This window comes from Zychaea mexicana, assembly GCF_025766255.1.
Source record: "Zychaea mexicana strain RSA 1403 chromosome Unknown BDB00scaffold_17, whole genome shotgun sequence".
NCBI classification, from domain to species: Eukaryota; Fungi; Mucoromycota; class Mucoromycetes; order Mucorales; family Lichtheimiaceae; genus Zychaea; species Zychaea mexicana.
In genome coordinates this window covers 22,402-47,611 of record NW_026516680.1, presented here as the reverse complement: position 1 = coordinate 47,611, position 25,210 = coordinate 22,402, and the positions used below count along the sequence as shown (strand labels likewise).

Genomic DNA, 25,210 nt, shown 5'->3' with positions numbered 1-25,210 from the left:
TTATCTTACAAAAAAGAAATTATACCCCATTTTACTTTGTTTTATTAACTTTGATGATCTACATGAGTTATGCGGCGATCTGTCGCCGTTTCGCTCGCGTGGTTTTTACCATTGTCTGCTGGATCGCAACTGTCGCTTTATCTGCAGAAGCACGATAACTGCGCTTGCGGCCTCGACTACCCTTGTTGTCTCTTAAGACAACCGATTCGTCACTAGACGCTGCATCATTCGTGGCCTCTGTGCCAATCACTAATAGTTTATCACTCTTATTTTCCTTCTGGTATGGCAAGCCCATTGCTAAGATTTGCTGTATGCCACCATCTAATGGTAATAATATTGCATATCAGCTATTCGTTATTCGCAATTAACAACAGAACGAGAGAGATAAATAGAGACCAACCTGGATGAACTGTTAGCCGTAAATGCGAAACGACATCAGTGGAGGTTACTTGGAAGGTGGTTTTCGCATTTTCCTTTACGGCACCGCGTCGGACAAGGTTGCTCCAATCGGCAGTGTAATCATAAGCTGGATCCTCCTATATGAATTTAATAACAGGTCAGTCTGGGCGGCGTCTGCACAATGAGCCTGGTGGTTGCATATGTCCAAATTACCTCGACGCTATAGCATCCGTCTATGGAAACCGATTCAGGGGCATTGCCTGTTCATTTGTGTGATGAGCTAAGAGTGCCCGTGTATCGATAGTAACTTTAATGTTTGAAATCGATACTTGCCTAAAAAGTGCTCAGTGCTGACAGTAATACTGCTTAGATTTCCAGGAGTAGCAAGTTGGACTACCACATAATCGTTTCGCTCCGCCTCTCGAGAATGGGGTGTCTCCCATCCATCCGCACTATAAGCATACACACACACAAGCACACTTAAGAACAATATTTTCCACATGATGTAGCGAGAGAGAGGACATACACACACACTCACACATACCTGGTTTCTCCATGATCCATCAGAATATTTGGGTCGTTTGCATACTGTGTGTCGGTCCAGCGTGTGATGCGCGCCCCCTTTTGTGCGGCTGCCAAGTTGACAGGATTCTTCAGGCTTCGAGGCCAGTCAGCTACAGCGTTGCCATAGCAACGAAGCCGTGCCTATAATGAGGTGTAATATGTCTGTTATGAGTAAACACTCTTCAGATGTAACATTGCACTGCGACTGAAAAATCATTGTTGGCTTTTACCACGCCACCTCCAGGCGATATCGTCAACTTCACTTGCGAATAAACAAGATCGCTACTGCCCAAGAGGAAGAAATTGTGCTGATTAGGTTTGACCGGCACGTTAGGGAGAAGTGTAATCCACTAATATATGTACAAACCCACAATGTAAAATATTACTCATACGTATACTTGGACAAAAACACGACATATTAAGGACGCAAGAGCGTCTGTTACCTTGGGCACACCAGGAGTGCGAGCGCGTGCTGCTTCTATCGTCACGGTCAGCGGTGCAGCATCGTTAAAGTTGGTCGTATTCACGTCGAAACCATAAAGGTGACCTTGGCAACCGAGTCGTACTACTGCCCTATTTCGTTTTTCACTTCACTTTAGTAAAACTGAGAAACGTTTTTTGCTTTGTTTGTTAGCTAATTACTATTTCGATTGCGACCGACTGACCATGCATTGTCGACGACATGACGTTTGATTTGCCATCCATCGCGTTCACCGTCTTTGAAAAAGTGGAGAGGAGATATATCAACACCGCGTTTTGGTCATTTGGTCTTGCTGTTACACAACGATTCCTATTGTTTATATACCTCTATCCAATTCCTCCTCTTCCAACGGATCGAGTTCGTCAATAAGATTACTAGCGTCGCCAAAGTATTCGTCGGAAGTGCTTACGACTGAGCCGTCAAACTTGACCGATGCCAAATCCACGTAGTAGCTTAGAATCGTATCATCGAGGTCTTTGGCGCATAGTTCGGTGTATGGTGCTGGTGAGAGACAACTTTGAATAGCGCCCATTATAGTATTACGATTATAGTTATTATTATTCTTGTACCGGAATTATATGAGTAGAAGAAGAAGAAAAAAAAGAAGAGCGAAGAGAAAAAAAGGAAAGTGAGAAAAAATAAAGTCGTAGGATTATTCTTCTTAATGTACCGGAAAATTTAGTACGATCAGTGCAGGCGAACCGGCATGACGTCCGGAGACTAGAAACGGAATCTGGGTGGCAACAAACATGGCACATGGTCTATAGTACGTAGCAGAACAGCATACTTACCGTATAGTTTGAATGCTAAGTCAATTCCACTACTACTGCTGCTGCTGCTTTTTCTTAACTACTCGATTGTCGTTGCTGCTCAGCATATCAGCTTGTGCAGTTAAATTTTTTCAGAAACATTGTCTAACAGAATATATAATATTGCGCCAAAGTATTCGTATTATCACAGCAAGAGTAGTGTGTACTACAGCAATATGCATAGAGGCGCAGAAATATTTTGCAGAGGCTTAAGCCTTTGATGGATGAGTAGATCAGCAGGCTTCTGCGGAATTTTTATGTACTGCTGCACACCTGAAGGCGCTTACTCTGCCGTGGCTATTGTATCACTATATTAGAGAAGAACAAAAAACTTTGGCAAGATATAATCTAATCAGTGGCACAAAAGTATATAATGCAACAATAAAGTTTCAGGGGGAATGAAGTAGAGCCATAGAGCACAAAACGAGCTGTGCCCTTATGCATCGAAAAGACCAATCAAGAACCTACTCGTCGACGGTATAGTGGTGGCGAGCCTAGATATCGTATATGGTTGCACAACGTTGCTGTCCTCTTCTTCGCAGCTGTCAGGAGGACGAAACAAACACTGTAAGCTCTCATGCGATAACAGTTCTAACATAATCAGAGAACAAAGCGATCATTATCTATCTTTGTGGAGTGCCAACTTCTTGTATGTTTAAGTGATATACTTAACATGCATCACACCGCAACACACTTACTTTGTAAAGTGCAATATATAATACTACTAGTGCGATTTAGCCAACAATCAGTCTATAAAGAAAAAAATTGTGTGTAACTTTTGCTATATTAGAGATTTCAAAGGTCATTGCTAATATACATATAGGATGGGAAGGGGTAGGGTCACTATGTCGGGCTGATGAGGATCAAGACACTTTCTATTCTACTGGGTAGATGCTAGCTAGTAATACACCACGCCATTTTTCACCACGCTTTTTGTCATGATATGATTTAAAGCGAGTATACCTTGCAAGCTTTGTACCCGGTGATGATATTACCAAATTATCAATTGTACATGGAATTTTTGACGCGTCTAAAATACTGTTCAAATCGTTCTACAAAATAATTTACATTGATTTGGCTTACATCATCTTCTTTTATATGTATAACAAAGATTCCTGCTCCATCCATCTAACCATTCAACTCAATTGAAACGCATCCTCTCAGGATATGAAATCTCATTAGAAATGGTAAGAAAAGTTGGCGATCATGACTTTATGCAAATTGAAATATTCAATTTCAGAACGCAGATCCATAGTTATTTCAGAGATTTTTTTGCGTTACTGATAATCAAAAGATACACCAGCAAAAACCGCGGTTCCTGCTATTGCATTTTATCTCTTAACTTTGCAAGTTACATATCCAGCAGCTATGAACAAACAGGACTCGTCCAAATAATGTACATTACTGCATACCTCACAGCTATATGAATACATAGTGAATGAAAAAAGTAGCATTATGTACGTTATAATGACGGTGACAAGAATATTGAGTATATGTTTCTCTTCCTTTCTATCTTTTTTTTCATTTCATCCGCACACCAAAAAAAATCACACATAAGTATTGTCGAGAATACATCGGGATTCGTAAAAGTGAAGACGTCCGTGCATGGATTAAAGGACGTGTGCATCCTACACACTTTAACTGAACTCTTTTGTTTCGGTCCAGCAAGGCTGTTGCTTATCCTGTGACCTCAACCACTGTCAAAGCATAATACATTGGTCTCCAACGACATGTAGTATTAGGATTCTTCACTTTCTTTATTCTAGCTGGTATTCTATTTGGACTAGTATTCTTATTGGTAGCAATTGCATTCGTTTCTTATGTAGCTCGAGCAGTTATTTCAAGTATGCTTCCAATATAAAGTTTGGTAAACATAACGACTCGGCTACGCGCGACTAGACGATATCTTTTGTCCACTGTATCAAGCAAACCCATCTGTGCACACCAGAACTATGTCGACATCAAGTGCGCCCACTGTCCGCCATTTATGAACTGATGTATCCAAAGGCCTTCTCTTGTGACTCTATATTACAACACTTGCTACATAAATTCCTTCTCGCTGCGGTATAGCAACAAGATATTAGAGTTATTAATTTTGAAACGATATTCAAAAACTCTTTTCGTGTACTATTTCAATAAATTGCGTGTAAATACTCCTCGTTTCAGATCAAAGCTTTGAAACTTAGAGTATACTTCGATTGGCATTAACGCTTTATGCTTTGTCATATTTTAGAAAATTCCGTCAATACATTTTTGCTCAACTGAACGTCAGCTTTAGTTGAGGATACTTGGTACCTACCAACGCAATGATTGACGTGTGGGGCTATTTATATCGATGCATGGTACCTGTCAGACGCAAACGCTGCATATATAATCTCAGCCACAAGAATCAAAGTTGCGTTAACACACCAATGTTTGATCTTCATCAGGGATGATATTTAAATAGATATGCACAACAGTGTTGCTAACTATGCAAGGTAACATGCTTCTTTTTATAGGATGCATATAAATTGGAGAGCAGTTTTTGCTTGGATATACACTAAATGATTGTGAGATCATTATCGTCGACTCAGCATATTGCTCCTGGTAATATTTACCACCATGACAGAAATGGGCAAAATATATCCTTGGAGGAGGATCGACAAAAGGAGAGATCTATCCGGGAGAAAGGTAGAGCGGATTTTGCCATAACCCCTTGAAGGAATCGCCACTGCTACTTAAAGATAGGCTCTGTTTTATGTCGATTCACTACAATTCTCAAATGGTCCGACGTTTTATTTATGTTTTTGACGGTCTGGTAAAATAAATATCACAGGTCGTTCAAATGAATGATAGCAGTTGGGCTGAGTTGGTGATAGATTTCTAGCGTTCATGCACTCCGCGCCATTGTTTTCTTGGGAAATTTGAAACTCGGGGCGTTGTTAATATAGCAGCTCGGGTAGTGCTTCTCCAAAGAAAGCGTTTACTTATAGCGATTAATGGTTTTTGTGTCTTCAAGTTTTATCTACTGCAGCTTCCTAGAGCATGCTGTAGCTTGTGCACTCTGTGTTCCAACGGAATTTTGAACGCAGGGTCAGTACAAATTGCCAACGGTTTTTCCAGGACATTTTGATGTGCCGTACCCAGCATATTGCATTGTAACATCTTTGGCAGTTGTCGTATATGAGGGTCCTCTAATAAATGTTTTGCTGGATAAATTACCAGTACACTCGTATCACATGTCCAATGTATAGCATTTATCGATCTATGCCAATGTCACTCTATGCGTTTAAAGGGTTGAGCTCAGCAAAACGCTGCATGTCAAGGTCAAAACCCGGGAGTATAGGGAACCTCGTTTACTTAATTTTAGAACTGCACAAGTACATTTTTAACCTCTCGAGGGATTAGGGCTTTGCTGAAATCTCTGACACCTTCAGTAGCAGGCTCACTGCGATTGCCTGGGAGGATCCCCAGGGCTCAGCTCACGTTTGAGTCAAAAGGAAGCGTTACAATTGCAGGCGATTGGGTAACTCTAATGCCAAGGTCTGTCTACTTTATTGGCTTCCTCCGTCCCCGCTAGTGTTATTTGTGCCAAAATAAACCATCGTTTTACTAAAAATACTCCACAGGAGGTCTGTGTGTGTACAACAACACAAACAAACGAAAAAAGAAAGTTTTATTTATAAAGTCCCGACGACAATGTAACGGGCATGGAAAGTGATTGACGTAGTATCCGACGACTATGCTCCCATTCTTGCTCGATCTCTTCGTCTACTTGCTCCATGATGCATCCGAGCTCAGTCTGTACCATTTGTGCAAGCCCCATGGGCTTTTTTACATAAGCATTTTCCGAATGTAGTAGCGTTGGCGAGGTCACATGGTAGTCCTCGTAAGGGGAAGCCAAAAAGTCATCAGATGATGACGATGCGGTGGTAGTGTTTGAGCAAGGTGAAGAGATATCGTGTTCGAATGGTGAAGGTGCTGATACCGACGGCTGTGGTGGTTCTTCTGTCAATTTGTCCAATGAATTATGGCTACTGCTACGAAGGCTGATCGGTGATGTGGTAAGGAACGAAGATAGTCGATTGCGCATTTTCCGGGCTGGGGTTGTTGGTTGCTGCTGATTTGATTGTTGCTGTTGTGGTTCGAATACGTTTGTCATGGAGATGCTCTTATGAAACGATAGCCTCGGTGGTTTCCTTCGATGCTCCGGTGACGAGGGTGGCGGAGGCCCCTGTGGCATGGCTGACGACCAGCGTCGGGTTTTGGGCCTGTCAGGTGAAGAAGGGCTGAATAGGGAGGGCATTATGGATGACGGAAGCGACGAATACCGTGTATATTAAACAATAAGCCCCTCTGCCAAGAGTAACAAAAGGAACTGAAGCAAAAGAGAAAGAAGAAGAGTGGGCGACGGGAGCGAGAAGAAAAAGCCTAAAAATTATATGGTTGAATGTTTTTTTTCCGAGTTGAGAGTCGGATGACTTGAATAGGAAAAGGCCACACTTCTGCTGATAGAAGGGAGAAGCACATTGCGAGTGAGTGCGTGTGCATTGTATGTGTATTATGTGCGTGTGTTTGTGTATGGTCATGCGGGCTGCTACGCTGCAGCACTTTTTGCGACGCTAAGCCCTTTGATTGGCTCTCCGATATTTGCTCAACTCGCGCACACCAGGGTCAACTATGGCGCTGTGCGTAAAGGCTGGTTCCATGTAAATATGGAAGTAGGCTGGCAACAGCGGCTACGATAGACAACATAGCAGGACTCAGTGGCCTCTGGCTTCCACCTGTGTGCTATATATATTCAACAGTAGTATGCTGTAAGCACTCCGCCAATCATATCCTTACGGTATGCGATTTTTCTTAGGAGTACTATTAATGAGAATGCCCAAACTCAAAAAGGCGGGGTTGTATTCTCTTCATAGTAATAATGAACCATATGCTAACAACGAAAAGCTCAATAGAAAGGCGGAGACAAAAAAAAAGCTATGTAATATGGAGAGCAGCCATTGTTAGGTTTGTTCCTGGGATTTTTAATACTTGCCTACTTGGAAGGTAAAGGTTTGCTGTGCACCTTCTTGGCGCGCCGAACCAAAGTGTACATTGCAACACGTGCAGTAACGTAGGACAAAGCGCTTCTTCATTCTCCCCCACCCACCTTTCACGTCGGTGACACGACAATGGTTCAGCCTGGTTTGGTCATGTTGTACCCAGCAAAGGACACATATTTGTATGTTAATGCAATGACAGTTCTGTGTCCATCTACGAGACTATCTATGCCCCTAGACAACAGCAACAGAGGCATGCAATCAGCAGAAGGAATTTAAGGTGACAACTAATAAATGATGATCATTACGGACGGCTGGCTACAATGACTGCTAAGTGCAATTTACGGTATCTACTTGGGGGGTGTCGTGGGTGGTTAGGGACCCTTATACGCGGCGATCACCCATGGTCAATGACTATAATAATGCCATCCCTTTTCCGTGTTCGATATAATCTCTGTGTAAAAATAAGCCCATATAGGCCTTCTTTCTTTTCTGCATTAGCGCTCTTCTCTTTTCTCTCTTTTCTTTCTTTTTCTCTCTTCTCTCTCTTTATCTTCCTCGCTCTGCTATATATATCTTTTCTACTCTCTACAAACTCTCTCCCCTCTCCCGGTCCCTTCCTTAATACCAGCCTCCCCCTCTCTCTAACAGACACCCACCGACCACATCCATTAACATCGACAACAATAACCACCCTCCACAACCGCCCCTTGAAAGTGTAGAGAACGAGCCATGGCGTCGAGCAGTCCCTGGGCAAAAGTAGTCCAGTGGTTTCAACTTACAAAAGAGAAAAAGAACCCATTTCCAACAGCATCCACCGAGGGTCGCTCGATCTATGTCAACACCGAAATACCCAGCGATCAACTTGATGACTATGGTCAGCCATCGAAAACGTTCATCGCCAACAAAATCCGGACTGCCAAATACACTTGGTTCACCTTCCTGCCAAAGAATCTGTTTGAGCAGTTTCGAGGCATTGCCAACCTCTACTTCTTATTCCTAGTTATTTTGCAAATGTTCCCCCTCTTTAGTACATCAGCATCGCCCATTCTAGTCATTTTACCGCTTGCCGCCATTCTCATCATCACCGGTGTCAAGGACGCTTTCGAAGACAACAAACGACACCAGACCGACGAAAGCGTCAATAAGGCCGTTACATATACGATTCGAGAGTGGTCCAACGTAAATGTCGCCGTCTATAAAGTGTCACTTGCACGGCGCTGGTTGAACGCGCTTGTGCAGTTTTTCAAACGGCCCTTCAAGAAGGCACCGCCCAAAGACGACCTTGACCTCAGCCGCGTGACAACTGTCCAGTCAGACTTTATCGAACTACCACCGTCAAAGAAGAGCGCTTCGTCGTTACTACGGTCCGGTGCAACGCCTTTCAAACGAGTGTTCAAAGGAAAGAAGAAGATGCCATATCGGCCTGGTCAGATTCCGCATTCGGTGCTCCGGCGCTCAGGCCGCGAGGAGCCCGAAAAGAAGAAAAAGAAGCATAGTTCCTTGGCACGTCAACCGGTCGACAAACGATGGAAAAAGACGCGTTGGCAGGATTTGCGGGTTGGCGACTTTGTGTATCTCAGGAACGACGACGCTGTACCAGCCGACATTGCTGTCTTGTCAACGTCCGAGCAAGATGGTCTGTGCTATGTCGAAACCCAAAATTTGGACGGCGAAACGAATCTCAAGATTATGCGGTCCTTGCAGGCAACAAGCGAAATAAACACCGTCGACGACTGTAAACGCTCAGAGTTTTACGTCGAAAGCGAGCCGCCACACGCAAATTTATACACTTACAACGGCGTTCTCAAATGGAAAGTGGAAATGGATGGCAGTGGCGAAGATTATATGTCAGGAACAGCAGGTGGCAGTAGTCCTATGATGACCCCATCCGACTTGCAACCTGCGGGAGAAGACGCTGACGTTGACGACGAGGACGAAGATGCGGTTTCACACGAGAAAACTGAAGCCATTACAAGCAGCAATGTACTTCTTCGAGGTTGTGTTTTGCGTAATACGGGCTGGGTCATTGGGCTTGTTCTTTTTACCGGCAACGAAACCAAAATCATGCTCAATTCGGGCAAGACGCCGAGTAAACGCAGCAAAATCGAAAAGGCGACGAACCCACATGTGAGTAACATAAGCCGATATATATGTCAAGCCCGGGTTTCCCAATAACAACAACAACAACACAAATTACTAAAAACAGGTCCACTAGGTCATTGCCAATTTTGTGCTGCTGTTTGTACTATGCGTCATTTGTTCCATTGCTGCCAGCGTTGTGTATTCGACACCGACATCTGCTGACTTTTTCGAAAGCAAGGATGCAGAAAGCGCCACTATGGAAGGTTTCTTAATGTTCTGGTATGTTTGGAATTATGAACGTGCGCACGTGTGTGACTTCACACCTGGCTGCTTTGCTAAATAAAGACTACCTCTAGGACGACACTTGTTATATATCAAAATATCATTCCCATCTCACTGTATATATCTGTACAAATTGTCAAGACCGCAGCTGTAAGTCAATCTTAAACCCAGGAAACAACGAATTAGAGAAGAAGAAATTAATTGCTTCTAAATGAATTGGACAGGCATATTTCATCCATACCGATATCGACATGTATAATGAAAGGCTGGACCAGGCATGTATACCCAAAACTTGGAACATATCCGATGACCTTGGTCAAATAGAGTATATCTTCTCTGACAAGACGGGCACCTTGACACAAAACATCATGGAATTTCGACGCTGCACGGTGAATGGCGTCTCTTACGGCCTTGGTGAAACAGAAGCTTCCATTGGCGCCAAAAAACGCGATAATCCAAACATGGCGAACATTCAAATTTCAGACAGCATGGATGTGAATAAGGCACGGCAAGAGATGCTCCAAAAGCAAAGCCAATTATTCAACCACCGCTACGTCAATCCCCGGTCAACGTTTGTGGACCCCAAGGTGTACGACGATCTGGCCAGCGATGACGCCCAGTCCCAGAGTTTAATTCACTTTTTCTCGGCATTGGCTTTGTGTCACACTGTCATTCCCGAATTGCCGGACCCGGATAACCCATATGAAATTGTCTACAAGGCTCAATCGCCCGACGAGGCAGCATTGGTAGCTACAGCACGCGACGTTGGATTTACATTTGTTGCACGTGAAAAGGATACGGTCATCATGGATGCATTAGGCGAGCTACGAAACTTTACCCTGCTAAATGTCCTGGAGTTCAACTCGACCCGAAAGAGAATGAGTGTTATCATTCGGTCTCAACAGGATGGCAGCATTGTGCTGCTATGTAAAGGAGCGGACTCGGTCATTTACGAACGATTGGCGCAAGATTTGCCGGATGACGATGCTGGCAGAGAGCAAAAACGTATTCGTGAAGAGACGTCAGAGCACCTTGGTGTGTTCGCCAACGAGGGATTACGTACCTTGTGTATTGCAAGCAGAATGTTATCCGAAAAGGAGTACCAGCAATGGGCTGACCGATACAAGACCGCAGCGAGCGCTATCCGGAACCGTGACGAGGAGATTGAGGCTGTATGCGAGGAAATCGAACAATCGCTTATGCTGATCGGAGGCACAGCTATCGAGGACAAATTGCAGGAGGGTGTCCCTGAAACTATCGGTGTCTTGGCTCAAGCAGGCATCAAGATCTGGGTACTGACTGGCGACAAAATCGAAACGGCCATTAACATTGGGTTTGCATGCAACTTGTTGACCAAAGACATGCTCCTCATCAGCGTCAGTGGACGCGACGAGCATGATACCATGGTACAGATCAGAAAAGCTCAGATCGAAGTCGGCGAGAAATCGTCCTATCAAAAATGTGCACTGGTCATTGATGGTGAATCACTAAAGTACGCCCTCGAGCCCCCAATCAAAGACGAGCTATTGTCGCTTGGTACACAGTGTATGGCTGTCATCTGCTGTCGTGTCAGTCCAATGCAGAAGGCCAATGTTGTCAATCTTGTTAAAAAGGGTCTTAAGGTCATGACGCTAGCTATCGGCGACGGTGCAAACGACGTATCCATGATCCAGGAGGCCAACGTTGGCGTCGGTATTTCGGGTGAAGAAGGTCGACAAGCTGTCATGGCTTCAGATTATGCCATTGCACAATTCCGCTATCTCAGCAAGCTCCTTTTGGTACACGGTCGATGGTCATACCTGCGCACATCTGAAATGATTTTGACGTTTTTCTACAAGAACATCATGTGGACACTGGTCCTCTTTTGGTATCAGCTATTCTGCGGGTAATTATCTTTACTACATACGGGCTCAAATGCATTATCAGGAGCCTAACAACGGCAAACACAAATACTTAATTAGATTTTCGGGTACCATGATGTTTGACTACTCGTACATTACATTGTACAACCTGGTGTTTACCTCTCTGCCATGTATCTTTGCTGGTAAGCTTATCCATTCTTCAACCATGCATATACATGTAAGACATATACTAAACTAACCGGAAACATTCAACTAGGTGTGTTGGATCAAGATCTCGTTTCGAAATACTCGTATAAATACCCACAGCTTTATCTGATGGGTATACGTGACGACAAATTCCACAAATCACGATTTTATCTCACGGTGGTCGATGCTATTTATCAATCTGCCGTATGTTTTGGTGTTCCTTACATGTTATTCATTGGTGGCAAATTCAGTCAGGCCGGATACGATATGGAAGGCGTGTATGAGCTGGGTACTTTTATTGCTGGTATTGCGGTGGTAGTCGCCAATGCGCTCGTGGGCTTTACGATCTTTAGCTGGACGTGGGTTATGGTACTGGTCATTGCATTATCGTCAGCCACGTTCTTTATATGGACAGCCATCTATGCCCAGGTCAATACGTTTACCTTTTACGGCGAAGATATCCTTTTCCGTGAAGGCGCGTTCTGGCTGTGTCTAATCGTCACGTTTGTGATCTGTATGTTACCGCGTTACGCCACCAAGTACGTTTTACATATGGATAAACCATTTGATAACGACATTATTCGAGAAGTCGTGCTATGCGGTGGCAAACATGGGTATGGCAAGAAGCGAAAGACACGGACGCTTGATGATGAAGAAGAAGTGTTGCCCATCACTATGCAGCGTACACAGAGCGAAAACACCATGTTCAAATTGTATGACGATGAGGATGATATGTATCGCCAGGACGAGAACACATATGCGCTAAGTGAAGCTAAGCTCAAGAGGACGCCATCGAAACGTACAGAAATTATGAACATGGGGTCGGGTACCCGCACATCATTCAATGGTTTTGCTTTCTCATCTGACGACTCATCACCGTTTGACGAAATTCGACACAAATCACTCTATCGCCACTCGAGTCTTTCCTCTAAAGCCAGCTTACGATTACGTGCACGCATGTCCACTGCTACGTTATCTACAACCTTTGAAGATGGCGGCGACACTAAAGGGCGCGACTGGATGCCATTGCAGGGGTTCAAGTTACGCAGGTACGACACTGCACCTACGACAGAGCCGAAGAAATCAACTAGCCTTGGATGGAAGATGATGAAGGCCATGAAGCAGCGAATTGTGTCGCACAAGCAGTCATCCGACTCGCTTGATCCGTTCAGGTCTCCCGGAAGTAGTTTTATGGGAATATCGCCGCCGCAGCAGGAGCACCAGCAATATCAACAACGCGGTCCTTTTGACGACCATCATACATTATCACAACCGCTCCAGCAACATCATCATCAACCGCAACAAGAGGATGAATCCGAACTTGTTGACCTTCGTCCATCACCACCCTCATCATCGTCGCCATTACATCAACAACAACAACCGCATCATCCCCCTCCTCCTTCATCACCATAATATTATAGAAGCAACCACTGCACTATTTTCAGCTCCACCCCCACATCCCACACCACCTCGTACATTTTCTTTTCTTTTTTTCTCATATAGCGTGCTCCTGTTCATGTTTTCTTTGTGTCTTGTTCAAACTGTACATTACTTTAAAAATTCCTCTTTCTTCTTCTACTTTAACAATGAAAAGGCTTATGTAGCCAAACATCAAGAACCACTAAGTCAAATGTTTACACTATAGTAGTTCCGCCAAATCCGCAGTCAATAAAAAGGGCATGCGAAACCTTCGACATAGATCTTTTCCACTAAGTACGGATCACGTTGCCTTCATGCATCATCATTGGTTGTGCCACCTCCTATCTAAGTCAATGAGGCTTTGATGCCAGGATTGATTTGTCATCACCTCCATCGTGTCATCTACGCGAAAACGTCACGTAACAACAAAGCGCATCAACTTTCAAACAAAGTCGACGGGGAACGGGTATTTCTCGATCCATATTCCTTTTGTTTCGCTCTCCTAAACGGTATTATGGCTGATTTGTCTCATGTTAAGCTATACTATTTCTACTTTGTCAAGCAGCAAGATGGTGGTCTATGTGTCACGCAATTATTCATGCTATGATACAATGGATGTTGTTTTTAAAAAGAAGAGAGCTTATAACACATATGTCATGTATTACAACCTTTTAAATATTAGATTACATCGGTCGTGGCGAAAATATTAAGCTCCTGTAGATTCTGATACTTTATTGTTGAGTCTTAATATCCAAGACATGAAACAAAATATGATTTTTGCATGAGAGTATATAACAAGGAGGGGTGATTGTGTGTGGATTGGAAAATGAAGAGATATAAATTACAAGTTTTGGAGTGTACACAAGAATAAATGACGATAAAGAAAAGGGTGTGCGAAATAAGGAGAATGAGAGGGCAAGGAAAGGTCAGCATACAGGAAAAGAAAAAAATAGTACACATCAGTTGGTAGGCTAATATACAATGTATACCGGTGGACAGTGTGAAAGAGACTCAAGGTATAACCCACCAAGTATTGAGTAATGGACCAAAGGATGACCAGACGTCGGGCAACATACATGATGATTAACTTCTAGTTAGTAATCATATCTTCTATACTACTTCATGACACATGATGGTGAAGAAGAGGCCACAAAGCATAGTAAAAAGAAAGGTGTACCACCTATAATGTAATATAAACAGAGTGAACACACATGTCAGTATCATACTTAAAAGATCCTTTCCCCCTTCTTTCACGAGAAAATCATATTTTTACTTACAGTTGGCGGGCAGCCCACGAGGTATTACGCCACATTGGGGCGACAGCCACAGCTAGACTACATAGAGCACCACACAATGATTATTAGGAAAGGATAATAACTCTGTGCAAACTGAGGTGAAAGTCTTACCAAATCCATGTCCGCTGTGGCGAAACGGAACTCTAGCGCATGGGGCTAGGCTTACGGTTGGGGCCAGGCGCCTCTGTTGAATATAGTAGCGGGAAGAATCGTTAATAACAACATCGTAGATAGCGGCGGGTAATGGAAAGAGAAAGCATCATGCGTGTAGCATAGATAAAAGAATACTAACGTCGTGTCAAGAGAGAGAGAGAGAGCAAGAGAGAAAGAGAGCAAGAGCAAGAGAGAGCTATAAAAAAAAAGAAGAGGCTCGATCGTGAGTAATCAATACCACAGTCATCATCATCTTTGACACACACTGTGTATACTTTTGCTTCTCTCCTCTTTTAAAGCAGTAACACTTACGTTGTTGTTTTTAGAAAAATAAATAAAGAAAAAGTGGCGGGCGAGGCCGAGGAGGAGACGGCTATAGAAATGAAAGAAAGCAAGAGATTTGATCGTGAGTCGTCGTGATACTTCTTGACAGACATGCACACCACCACACGCACGTTCATGCAATGAATCCCGTTTCCCAAGAGTTATACGTACAGTTGATGACGAGAAGGAAGGAGAAGGAGAAAGAAGCGGAAGAGAAGAGGCCAAAGAACTATGGATGGGTGGGAACGTGTACCTTTTATATAAGATTCGTTGTGAATGAATGGAACAATCGATTAGATTCTTGGCAATTGCGTGGTTTATCTGTTGTCCAATAGCCAAACGAGCATATAGGCGATGAGGTTAACACTAAGGAAGAGCACGATGCATGTTTCAGTCAACAGTGCAGCAGAAAACGATCGTTTTTCATTAATCATTGCACATTATTAGCTATAGTGTCGTCGTTTATTGATCGAGAAATGTATCGATATTGGTATCATTCTATAGCCACGGCTCTGCTCTACATAATCTTTCTATGCTGAATGATGAACATAGTCAGTTTATTTGAAAAGGAAGGAAGAAGAGGGCACTGTCGCAACTGACACGAACCAACTGCATGCTTCAGACTCGATTGTTCGAGAAACAAGTTCTAGACACGGTGAAGGGGAACCTGGCATCGTCTTTTTGAGACTAGGCAATTTCCAAAGCAATATTCCGCCACAATTTATCGTCGTAACTGTACATGATATTAGTATTATGTTAAAGCTAAAGACCTGCCCTTTCTTTTGATAACCTATTGCTAATGTGTCATCAATGGATACAGAATGAAGGGGAAGGAGTAAAGAGTTTGACAGGACTTGTGGGAAGGCAAGTTCCCGATGCATGAATTATCTGCAATTGCTTCCGCTGCACACAAGTATGGGAAAACATTGACGAAGGGTTGACGCGTTTGTTGCAGGAAAAATGATCGTGCTACTATGTAGAGTTAGATCAACATAAAGGGGGTGCTGTCACCGATACTCGAGAGAGCACACTTGGAACTGCGGACGCGAAAATTCGACACTGCATGTAAATCTTGGTTCATTATATATAAACTGAGAATAAAAAGCGCGGCTGTGGGAGCCAACACCACATCAGAGGACGAGGCGGAGCCAACGGGAACGAGGCCCAATTAAAGTTTTCAAGCACTCCTACTCTAAATTCACCAGGCACTGCTAATAACACTCAAGTCAGTGTCAATGACCGCAACAAAGCATTTCTCGAGGAGCAAGTCTAATCCGCAATGACAAGGCATCTCGAGAACTTGGCAGAAAACACAAGAACATGTATCTCTTGAAGCAGGCGCATTGGAAGGTGCGTCGATTAGTAATCAGAGCGCTAGAATTTAAAGAAAGCATATCAACCTCAGTAACACTAATTTTTGTTTGTTTATTCTTTTTAAGTCGTGGTGCAACAAACTAGATTTAGAGATGGCGACACCGTCACTGAAGCCAAACTTGTTGCTTTCTTGAAAGAGATAGTGGCCAATAGTAATATCAAAAACAAGAAAGATAAGCTCCCGGACGGCAAATCCAAGTGCTTGGGTAAAGAAGCACTATAGGCTTATGCCAAAGCAGCTATAGTATTACAAGCTGTGCAAGCCAGTGTCCTTGGAAATATGCACCCACCAGCCCGAGGAACGATTGTCAAGAACTTCTTCAGCGACTACGACCGGGGAAATGCAGTGCGTAAAAGAGAAGAATACGGACCGTGGCATCAACATACTTAACGACGGATATACGTTGGACGAGCTAAAGCTCGTTTCGCGCTATCAAATTGGACGTAATATGCCTCATCATTTGCGCAACCGACTGGATTTTTTGCTTGGCCATGCGATACTAGGTCGAGGCGAGACCAAGCGTATTATGCAGCCGCCAGATTTATTCTGTACCGAATTCAAGGATGAATGCCCGACCAAGTGTATTGCTCTGGTTATTACTATGAGTAAGGGCAAGACCAATCAGCATGGGAGAGTCGAGTACGGTGCTGGCATCAGACACCGCTGTGCAGAAGTTTGTCCGATTGGAGCTTTGGCATTCCACCTTTTTTGCCGCTAGCATATTAAAAAGGAAGAGCTCCGGATTTCACATCATGCAGACATTGGTACGACATACACGTCTTGTAGGGTGTCAACCGTATACAAGCTATCACTTACAATACGCAAAGAGATGGACATCAGGAAGCGCTCCGAGCTGTTGGTATTCAACCGAGCAAAAGAACACACATCAACCGCGGTAGTGTTCTGAGGTCGATCACTGAACAAGATGTTTCTGACAGTGATCAACGTCGAATTGGAAGGGGGGTCGGACAAGATGATCGGATGCTACTTGACAAGTCTTCCGAAGCCAGCGATTCGTGCTTTAGTTGGTTTCTATGCCAAAAAAGCTGGTGCATTTTCGTTACCACGGGCCAAAATCGATCCGCCACAGAGCTTGCAACAAAACGTTTTTCCTGATATCGAGTACTGGGAAAACAAGTTCGAGACGAGGACTGTCCAAAACGATCTTACAAGTCCAAGCCTTTTGGAACTCTTAAAATATTTGAATTGCTTTTATTCAGGTACATAGTCACTATTTATTATATCATATTGTTATAAATATTTGATATAATATTACTTTAGGACTCTGTGCTTCTGAAAAGCTTCATCCGAGCCATTTCTTGTGGACCCACCCATATTCGACGACCTACTATACAAACAGTATGATTTGGACATGTTGCGTTATCCAGCAAGAACCAGCGAAGAAGAAGAGCCGTTAGGTATACAGATCGAAAGGGCTATGCCACATTTAACGGAACTACTACGATCTTCATGCGGCAACATCAACAGCGACATCAGTGGGATCAGAAGCGACATTGAGGCTATTGGATCGTCACAGCGACAAGGTTTTATTAGTACTCTAGAAGCTGTTGACTCCAATTTTTTCCAACCCATTGAAACCTCTCCCGCAATCCAGCGAATATGGCTCCCAGTTCAGAAGTTGGCGTCGCAAGAAACGAAATCCTTCAAGTTGATCATCAAACTGCCACAACTAGCGATGTGCTCCCAATAGAAGCTTCATCTTTGGCATCACCGTCACCGCCTCCACAAGACTATACGCTTAAGAGAAGCTTCTAACAGTCACCGATGTCTGACGCGAGTACACCATTGGAACTGCACGGCAGGCTTCAGTTCAATTTCTGGAAGAAACGTACCGCACGGCATGGAGAAGGCTCCCCACGGAGTCGAGGTTTTCTTTGCCGAAGAAAACTGATATACGAAAAAGTCGAGCGGATAGCACGAGAAAGCTATATATCAACCACTGATGCTGCTAGCCAGTTGGAAGACTAATGTCGTGACCTCGGTATCATTATAGACAAATTGGGAAAAGAAATCAAGCGTCGTAGAACCGAGGGGTAAGATACATAGAATTATCCATAGATTAAAAGTGAAAAAAGTTGTTGTCTGTTATACAAGTTGAAAGACTATTTTTTAAATCGAGAAACACATAATATGTGCAAAAGAAGCATCAGTACCATAAGAACGGGTTAATCTAGAATGGCTCTACCTACGTTGGAAAGTTACTTTCCATGAAAAGCTTTGATTTCTTTTTGTACTAATCTTTTTCTCTCAGTCCGCACATATTAGACCACCCTTAAAAGCAGTTTTTGAGACGTAGACCAACATAGCATCAGCTCATAAATAAATGGAAACATTTTCGATATAAAATGACCACTTAAAAGATTCAATGTGACATATTTCGTAGTAAAACGATCGTTAGAGACAGACGATATTTGTAAAATAAAGATGAGTACTGGTCAAGTGCATCACGTTGTGCGTTGTAGCATGCAAGCCAAAGCTATTAAGAGTGTTATCCTCCCAGTAAGGAGGATAAAGGTACCCGACGAAGGGTTATGATGACGCATCAAAGTTGAGAGGCTAAATCAATATGAAGCCACTGCGCTCATTTTAATGGTAACACTGCTCGAAAGAAAGAGTATGTAGCAATTAGAGGTATACTATGCTGATATTTCCCTGGGACAAAAAGACTTTATACATATAGGCTTAGTTGTATGCCATGGTTGTTAAAGGGCCAACCTTAGTTCGTGCCTCTCAATGTGACACTTAATTATATAGACGCGGAATATCATATGTATAGGTAAATCTCGGATTTTGCATCACTATTATTATATATACCCTACCATCGACAGTGACGATAATAAAGTCCAGCAAGTCGTAGCTGAAAGATCAATACTCTGACGCTTTCGTTCCGTGTGATTAGCTTAAAAGTTATAAAACCAGTTGACGTGGTCGGTTTTTCTAAGTGCAGCAAGTTGGAATTTTTAATTTTTCTCCAGGTGGGTCTTAAGCTCAGCCAAATTGTCGATTTTGATCCCTCCGTTTGGACGGATGATCCTGTAAGTAACACGTTTCAAGCTTTACGCAAAACAACGTCTGTGTCTGCTTTATTGCAGATAGCTTATATGCATCTCTATATGTGATATAGAAAGATCGGGAAAAGCATCTCGAGAAAACTTTTCCTAAGCACTTAGAACGAATGCTATGCCGCCAGTGGTGGGCCCTACGTACTCGGAACTGAGTTAATTTATACTTTTTCGTTCCTACTTGTCCATTATACTCCCAAAAGCTTGATATATAAGTTTCTGTTCGTTCCCTAAACCGCATCATGCAGATCTCATTTGCCGATCTTCAGGTTTATCATATGATCGTTGATGAAAAATTGAAGAAGGAACAACTTCCATCCTACTTGGCTGCCATAGTGGAAGCATTTGAAGAGCGTCCCAATATCAAAAAGTACCAGCAAGAAAATGCGTCACAATAGCCTCTTTACTCTGCGTATGTACATATTACTATCAAAGTAATGACTGGTCGCGCTCTCGTGTTAGTCGTAATTACATCTCTTTGAATTTCTAACAACGGTTTACATATCTTGTCATCACCGGTCTTTAATTCGAAGAGTACACATACAATATACATCTTGCTCTAAATTTACTACCTCTAAACTTACATTTCGCTCTTTCTGCCCATCTTTTCCTATCAAGACTCCCAATTCTTCCAAGCAAAAAAAAGTCTCCTCATCAAAGCATTGCTCGGCCGATTAAGCATGGCGCATATTCTGCACGGTAACGAACACCCTTATCGCAAAGTTCCCCTTTTCGTTTCTTTGTGCTGATCCTTTTCATTTGCTCTTGTTCAACCCTCTGCACCAATTATCATTTTTGTTGATTCCGATTCATGGAAGATGAGTAATAAGTATAACACCTTGTTTGTCGCGTGTCATCCATTGAAGCGTCAGATGGGCATCTCAAAGAGCGGTATCATGAAACAGATCTTGAATATGAAACCTTTGAATTCATACTGTCGTCAATAGCTAGCTGTACCTTGCAACCACTACCATCTCCGGGCACCATCATGGGCATTGCCTAAAGTATGACGATGATTGACATTTGTTAATGAGAGACTATGCATCACCGAGAGCTGCTTTTATCTTCAGTAATTAGATTAAGCAGAGGTTTTCTACTACAACAACAAATTTGGGTCTGTCAGTAAACCATGCATTAACCTGAAAGACGGCAGTTGGTTTTAGATTTTGAAGGCCGAAGATACCCTCCACTCATCCTATCTTTCACACAAAGTTGTCAGTTTCTTTCTTTTTCCAAACGTCCTTTTCGGTTTAAATCGTTGCGAAAATGCAACATGATCGCGCGATCGAAGCTCTTGATAAGACGACTGTGCGTCGCTTGCATTCTGGTCAAGTCATTGTCGACATTGATTCCATAGTGAAAGAATTGATTGAGTAAGGTTTTTTGAACTATATTTACTTGATTTTCGACAAAAAAGAGTTGACGCATAACGTTCCATGCGTATGATTAAAATATGACAGGAACGCTTTGGATGCAAACGCACGTAGCATCGACGTGAAGCTCGTAGATAATGGGCTGAAGCTTGTACAGGTGCGTGTATATGAGAGTGTGTGTGTTGCCCTCTTTTCGTTAGTGTAGATATAAACGTTATATATATAATGTGTTTTCTGAACAATTAAACGATAGGTTAAAGATGATGGACACGGCATCGATAGCGAGAGCCGTCCCTTGATGGGCCAGCGTTACCACACTTCGAAAATTACATCTATGGATGATTTGAAGCACTTAACGACACTTGGGTTTCGAGGTAAGGAAATGGGATCTGCATGAATTTTTTAATATGCAAAATCAAATGACTCGTTTTGAAAATTATATAGGCGAGGCGCTGAACTCGATTTGCGCTCTATCCGAAACCTTCCAAATTACTACAAAGACTGAAAACGACACACTTGCTATGCAATACGAACTGGATCGTTCGGGTAATCAGACAAGGTATACATAAAACGTGTGTGGAGAGAAGGAAGAATAAAAAAAGCGCGATAAAGAACAAGGAACAGTTTAAACAAAACTTACTTTAATTACTTGATATATAGTCATCAGCCTATTGGCTTAATATCACATACTGGCACACTCGTGTCAGCATACAAGCCATTTTTCAACGTTCCTGTGCGACAACAAATGATACAAAGGTCATTTAGTTTCAAACGGATCCAAGACTTGCTGACAAGATACAGCTTGATTTACCCTGAGATTCGGTTCGCTTTGACAAGCTCGGTAGATGGAGTGGGCGCATTGTCCCGCATTTCTGGGGCAAATAAGTGGGTAAAGCCAGCGACAACTGGTATCATGAAATCCATTGCAACAGTTTATGGTAGTCAATTGGTGGATATGTTGGAGCATCATCGTCTCACAGCAGCCGCTGATCAGCTATCCATGGAGTGTGTTTTAGCCAAGCCTAACGCAGGTAAACTAATAATAATCCTTATTAGTTACTGGAACGGTGCTAGTCGATATGCATAGGATTTTTTTTTTTACAAAACTGTTTTGTGTCAATGTACTAGATCCAGCTACTGTTTATCGCGGTGAGCGCGTGCATGTCTATATCAACAAACGTCCAGTTAACCATGCAAAGTGCGATCTGAAGGAAATTGTTGCCCTCGCTCGAAAACGATACAACAGCGGTATGTGAACTAGTAATCCTTTCTTTTATGGTGATCGGATAAATGGTATTTTAATAAGTGAGCTGCACGATTTTTAGAATCATCGAAAAAGACACCATTCATGTTTGTCAGCATACAGCTCAATGGGGATCAGCTGGATGGTAAACATTGAATTTATACAAAAATAATGTGTGATGGTGGCGAGGGAAGATATGCAGAGAATGATATACTAGAAACCTCACCTTGTCTGATAGTGAACCTTGAACCGAGCAAAATGGCAGTAATGCTACATCATAAGCAAACAGTGATTGAGCTGTTCGAAAATTTGGTCGAACGGATTTATAGATCGCCTACGCATAGACTATTTGGCACTGTTCAGCAGCGAGCGGATGACCACATGTATGTATACTAATACTGCATGTATTGTTCTAAGAATGTTTTCTCCAAAGGGTATAATATTACTAATCCTTACCTTTTTGCGGTAGTAGTAATTATGAGCGTTTACAAGAACCAGAGCTATCTCCATCATCCTTGCAAGAAGCGCCATCAATTGCGTCAGCAGGAGATAATTCGAGTCTTCCAGCACAAATGGAATTGCAAGAAGCAGCATCAGCGCATGTTGGAGCTACTGATAATGTCTTGGCTGATACAAACCAAACATCAGGGCGTGGAACGGAGATGCGAGAAAATAGCCAGACGAAAAACGTTGAAAAGCCAATAACGCATGGAACAAATGATACTTTGCATGACATATCGAACCCCACACCCATTGGATCCAAGGAGATTCCAAGCCAAGCATCCGATGCTTGGATCGATTCTTTGAAAAGAATGGATGTCGACATGCCTTCCTTGGATATACAGCTGCAACGACAGCTTATCCAGCTACCAGCAATAAACGAACAAGAGAAACAGCATCCTGACAATATCAATGATGAGGAGGTTGACGAGGATGAGCAAGAAAGTGCAGCGGGCGATACTGGCGTGTGGAAATTCTCAATGTGCAGTCAAGGAATGTCGAGCAGCAGCAGTAGCAGCAATGATGATACTGATGAGCGAGATCAGCTTTTACTATCCGAAGACGAGAACGACTTGCAAGTTTGTGTAGAAGAAACTGGACCGCGTGTTCGATCGTTGACGGAATGGTTGAAGCAGCCTTGCAAACAACAGCAACGTCAGGATCAGCAGCAACCAGCTCAGGTACCAACAACTGCCCCACCATCAGCGATATCCCGACCTACGGGTGCTATAAAACCATCCATTTCATCTGCAGTACCAGAAGCAGTTTTGGTAGTGAATAATACAGCAACAACAACAGCAAGAATATCTCCACAAATTACGTTGCCGGCAGTAACGGAATTGTCTGAACGACCAACATTAAACACAGAATCTACTGCTTCATCATCGACACGACCAATGCGGGACCCTCAACGTTTTAGTCCATTAGCAACAGCGCGATCTCTGCCCCAGCAGCGAGAAGAGCAAATTTCCTGTGCTCCAGTATCCTCATCCTCAGTAGCAGCAACACCTCGGCCACCTACGGCGACGCCGACAAGATTAATATCACGAGCACGCCGTTCAAACCGACAGCTATTTGTAGAAACTAGCCCTGACTTCGAACCTCAGTTATCTACGAACGAAGAGTCACAATGGCAAGTGGACCCTGTTTCTTTGAACGGTCGACGCGAGCCATCATCCATGATATTGGATATCCGGCAGCAGCCGCAAAGACAGGCTAGCGCACCTCTAACAGAGAACCAAGCAAAGAATTCGCATCCAACAAGCAACAATCGTAGTTTATATGATATGTTCCGTATGCAACAGTCGAACAGACTATCTTTACCACCAGTAGCACCATCTTTACCAGTGCGTACGGCAACTGAAAAGGGAAAGAGCGATTTAACGCGACATCATCCATCCATTACAGAGCACCCGACTTTACCTCCACATCCTGCTATTGCACAACATCAAAGTCACCCAACACTATCATCAGTGCTATCCTCGCCATCTGATTCATCCGTTGCAACTGCTAGCATTCCAAGGAAACGTAAGCGGAACACCCTCTTCACCAAACAGCCTTCCAAAGTATCCGCTCTGTTCGATACCCTTAATTTAGAAATGCCGCTCAAATGCAACGCTACAAGTATACCTGCAAACTATTTAGCGCAATATCAGCGATGGTTACGGTACCATCGCGTACGACTGGATCGCTACCCAGCATCTCCGCTGCCTATGTCCGCTCCTCCTTTGACAGCACCAACGACAACAAAGAAGAATACAATTGTAGTACATCAGTTCCCTCTCTATACCCAAGACATGTGTACCAAAAGGTCACTCGCCGCATATTCCAAAAGTGCAAATTCTGTTCATTATGGTGCAAGCACACAAGAAATAGGCATAATCGATCGAGATCGGTAAGTTGTTGGAACAATTGATATAGTAAGCAAAGATCTACAGTGTGTGTATGTGTGTTTGTGTGTGGAAAAATGAAAAGATACCGTTGACTATACGATCTGTTGGTTCACTTGCTCCTTTAAAATAGTATGAAATACGCATGCTCTTTGTCCTGGTTCTTGAAGCATCATGAGCTTGCGTGCAGAAAACGCCTCGAGAAACCCATTGCCGTGGAGATTAGGTAAGATGTCTTTTTCACTTTCTTATTTGTTCCTATATTGCAATACTTATAAAGTCGCACACTGGACTATGTATATAGTCAAGAAGATCCGTACTTTAGCACAATTGCTTCACTACAGGGACGTGATAACACACTGCTAGATCAAGACGGACAGAATCGTTTGTTCAAGGTAGTAACGGATCGGCGTATCACAGCCAATGGCTTCCAATGCCGGTGGCGAAAGTTGGACAGAACCACGATGTTGCTGCAGATTACATCTATACACGATTTGGGTGGTACTGGCCCCGTTGGCAACAGCAATAACAACAATGCAATATTGGATGGTTACGGCATAGCAGATCTTCGAGAACTCTTATCGATTATCCAACAACGAAATCAACATCAACATTACAGTGACAAGACTGATTTGAGTCAGTATCGACCGAGCCGTGTGACAGAATACTTTGAGCGGCTATCGACGAACCCTGCTTCAGCTCATCATTATCATCAAGAGGATGCTTTTCGCAATGGTGACAGCAACAATGTGCTACGATGGGAAGAGGTTGAAGACGAGAACGGGGAGACGTATGCAGTGGGTGTTAGTAATAGCCTGTCAGTGCAAAAACAGCAGCAGGAGCAAGTAGTAGCATGCTGTGCA

The 25,210-nt window shown here is 43.2% G+C and overlaps 6 protein-coding genes across 6 annotated transcripts; 2 read left to right on the top strand and 4 right to left on the bottom strand.

The window, feature by feature from the left end:
- Positions 1 to 24: 24 nt before the first annotated feature.
- On the bottom strand, positions 25 to 2,058 carry BDB00DRAFT_810965 (galactose-binding domain-like protein). The gene is made up of 9 exons (XM_053122579.1): positions 1,769 to 2,058; positions 1,629 to 1,680; positions 1,407 to 1,536; positions 1,194 to 1,313; positions 944 to 1,104; positions 733 to 851; positions 613 to 659; positions 401 to 536; positions 25 to 321 (listed from the first exon to the last, which is right to left on the bottom strand). Exons 1-9 carry the CDS (start codon positions 1,974 to 1,976, stop codon positions 68 to 70), a joined length of 1,227 nt encoding a protein of 408 aa, XP_052982183.1. The 5' UTR covers positions 1,977 to 2,058; the 3' UTR covers positions 25 to 67.
- Positions 2,059 to 5,738: 3,680 nt separating this feature from the next.
- Positions 5,739 to 6,654, bottom strand: BDB00DRAFT_810962 (uncharacterized protein). The gene has a single exon (XM_053122578.1). The coding sequence runs from the start codon at positions 6,536 to 6,538 to the stop codon at positions 5,909 to 5,911; it is 630 nt and encodes a 209-aa protein (XP_052982182.1). The 5' UTR covers positions 6,539 to 6,654; the 3' UTR covers positions 5,739 to 5,908.
- A 1,090-nt stretch (positions 6,655 to 7,744) lies between these two features.
- BDB00DRAFT_810959 (uncharacterized protein) lies at positions 7,745 to 13,375 on the top strand. The gene is made up of 6 exons (XM_053122577.1): positions 7,745 to 9,407; positions 9,496 to 9,641; positions 9,719 to 9,794; positions 9,869 to 11,529; positions 11,606 to 11,688; positions 11,763 to 13,375. The coding sequence occupies exons 1-6, from the start codon at positions 8,010 to 8,012 to the stop codon at positions 13,103 to 13,105; spliced, it is 4,707 nt and encodes a 1,568-aa protein (XP_052982181.1). The 5' UTR covers positions 7,745 to 8,009; the 3' UTR covers positions 13,106 to 13,375.
- Positions 13,376 to 13,838: 463 nt separating this feature from the next.
- Positions 13,839 to 14,222, bottom strand: BDB00DRAFT_810957 (uncharacterized protein). The gene has a single exon (XM_053122576.1). The coding sequence runs from the start codon at positions 14,069 to 14,071 to the stop codon at positions 13,856 to 13,858; it is 216 nt and encodes a 71-aa protein (XP_052982180.1). The 5' UTR covers positions 14,072 to 14,222; the 3' UTR covers positions 13,839 to 13,855.
- On the bottom strand, positions 14,184 to 15,087 carry BDB00DRAFT_810953 (uncharacterized protein; the record flags this gene model as incomplete). The annotated part of the gene is made up of 4 exons (XM_053122575.1): positions 15,055 to 15,087; positions 14,983 to 15,020; positions 14,573 to 14,755; positions 14,184 to 14,291 (listed from the first exon to the last, which is right to left on the bottom strand). Coding segments are annotated over exons 2-3 (221 nt in total), but the record flags the coding sequence as incomplete, so codon positions are not given.
- Positions 15,088 to 20,239: 5,152 nt separating this feature from the next.
- BDB00DRAFT_177043 (uncharacterized protein) lies at positions 20,240 to 24,135 on the top strand. The gene is made up of 11 exons (XM_053116350.1): positions 20,240 to 20,345; positions 20,495 to 20,714; positions 20,802 to 20,871; positions 20,968 to 21,088; positions 21,159 to 21,273; positions 21,375 to 21,745; positions 21,843 to 21,962; positions 22,040 to 22,102; positions 22,196 to 22,340; positions 22,427 to 23,985; positions 24,083 to 24,135. The coding sequence occupies exons 2-11, from the start codon at positions 20,608 to 20,610 to the stop codon at positions 24,100 to 24,102; spliced, it is 2,691 nt and encodes an 896-aa protein (XP_052982178.1). The 5' UTR covers positions 20,240 to 20,345; positions 20,495 to 20,607; the 3' UTR covers positions 24,103 to 24,135.
- Positions 24,136 to 25,210: the final 1,075 nt, after the last annotated feature.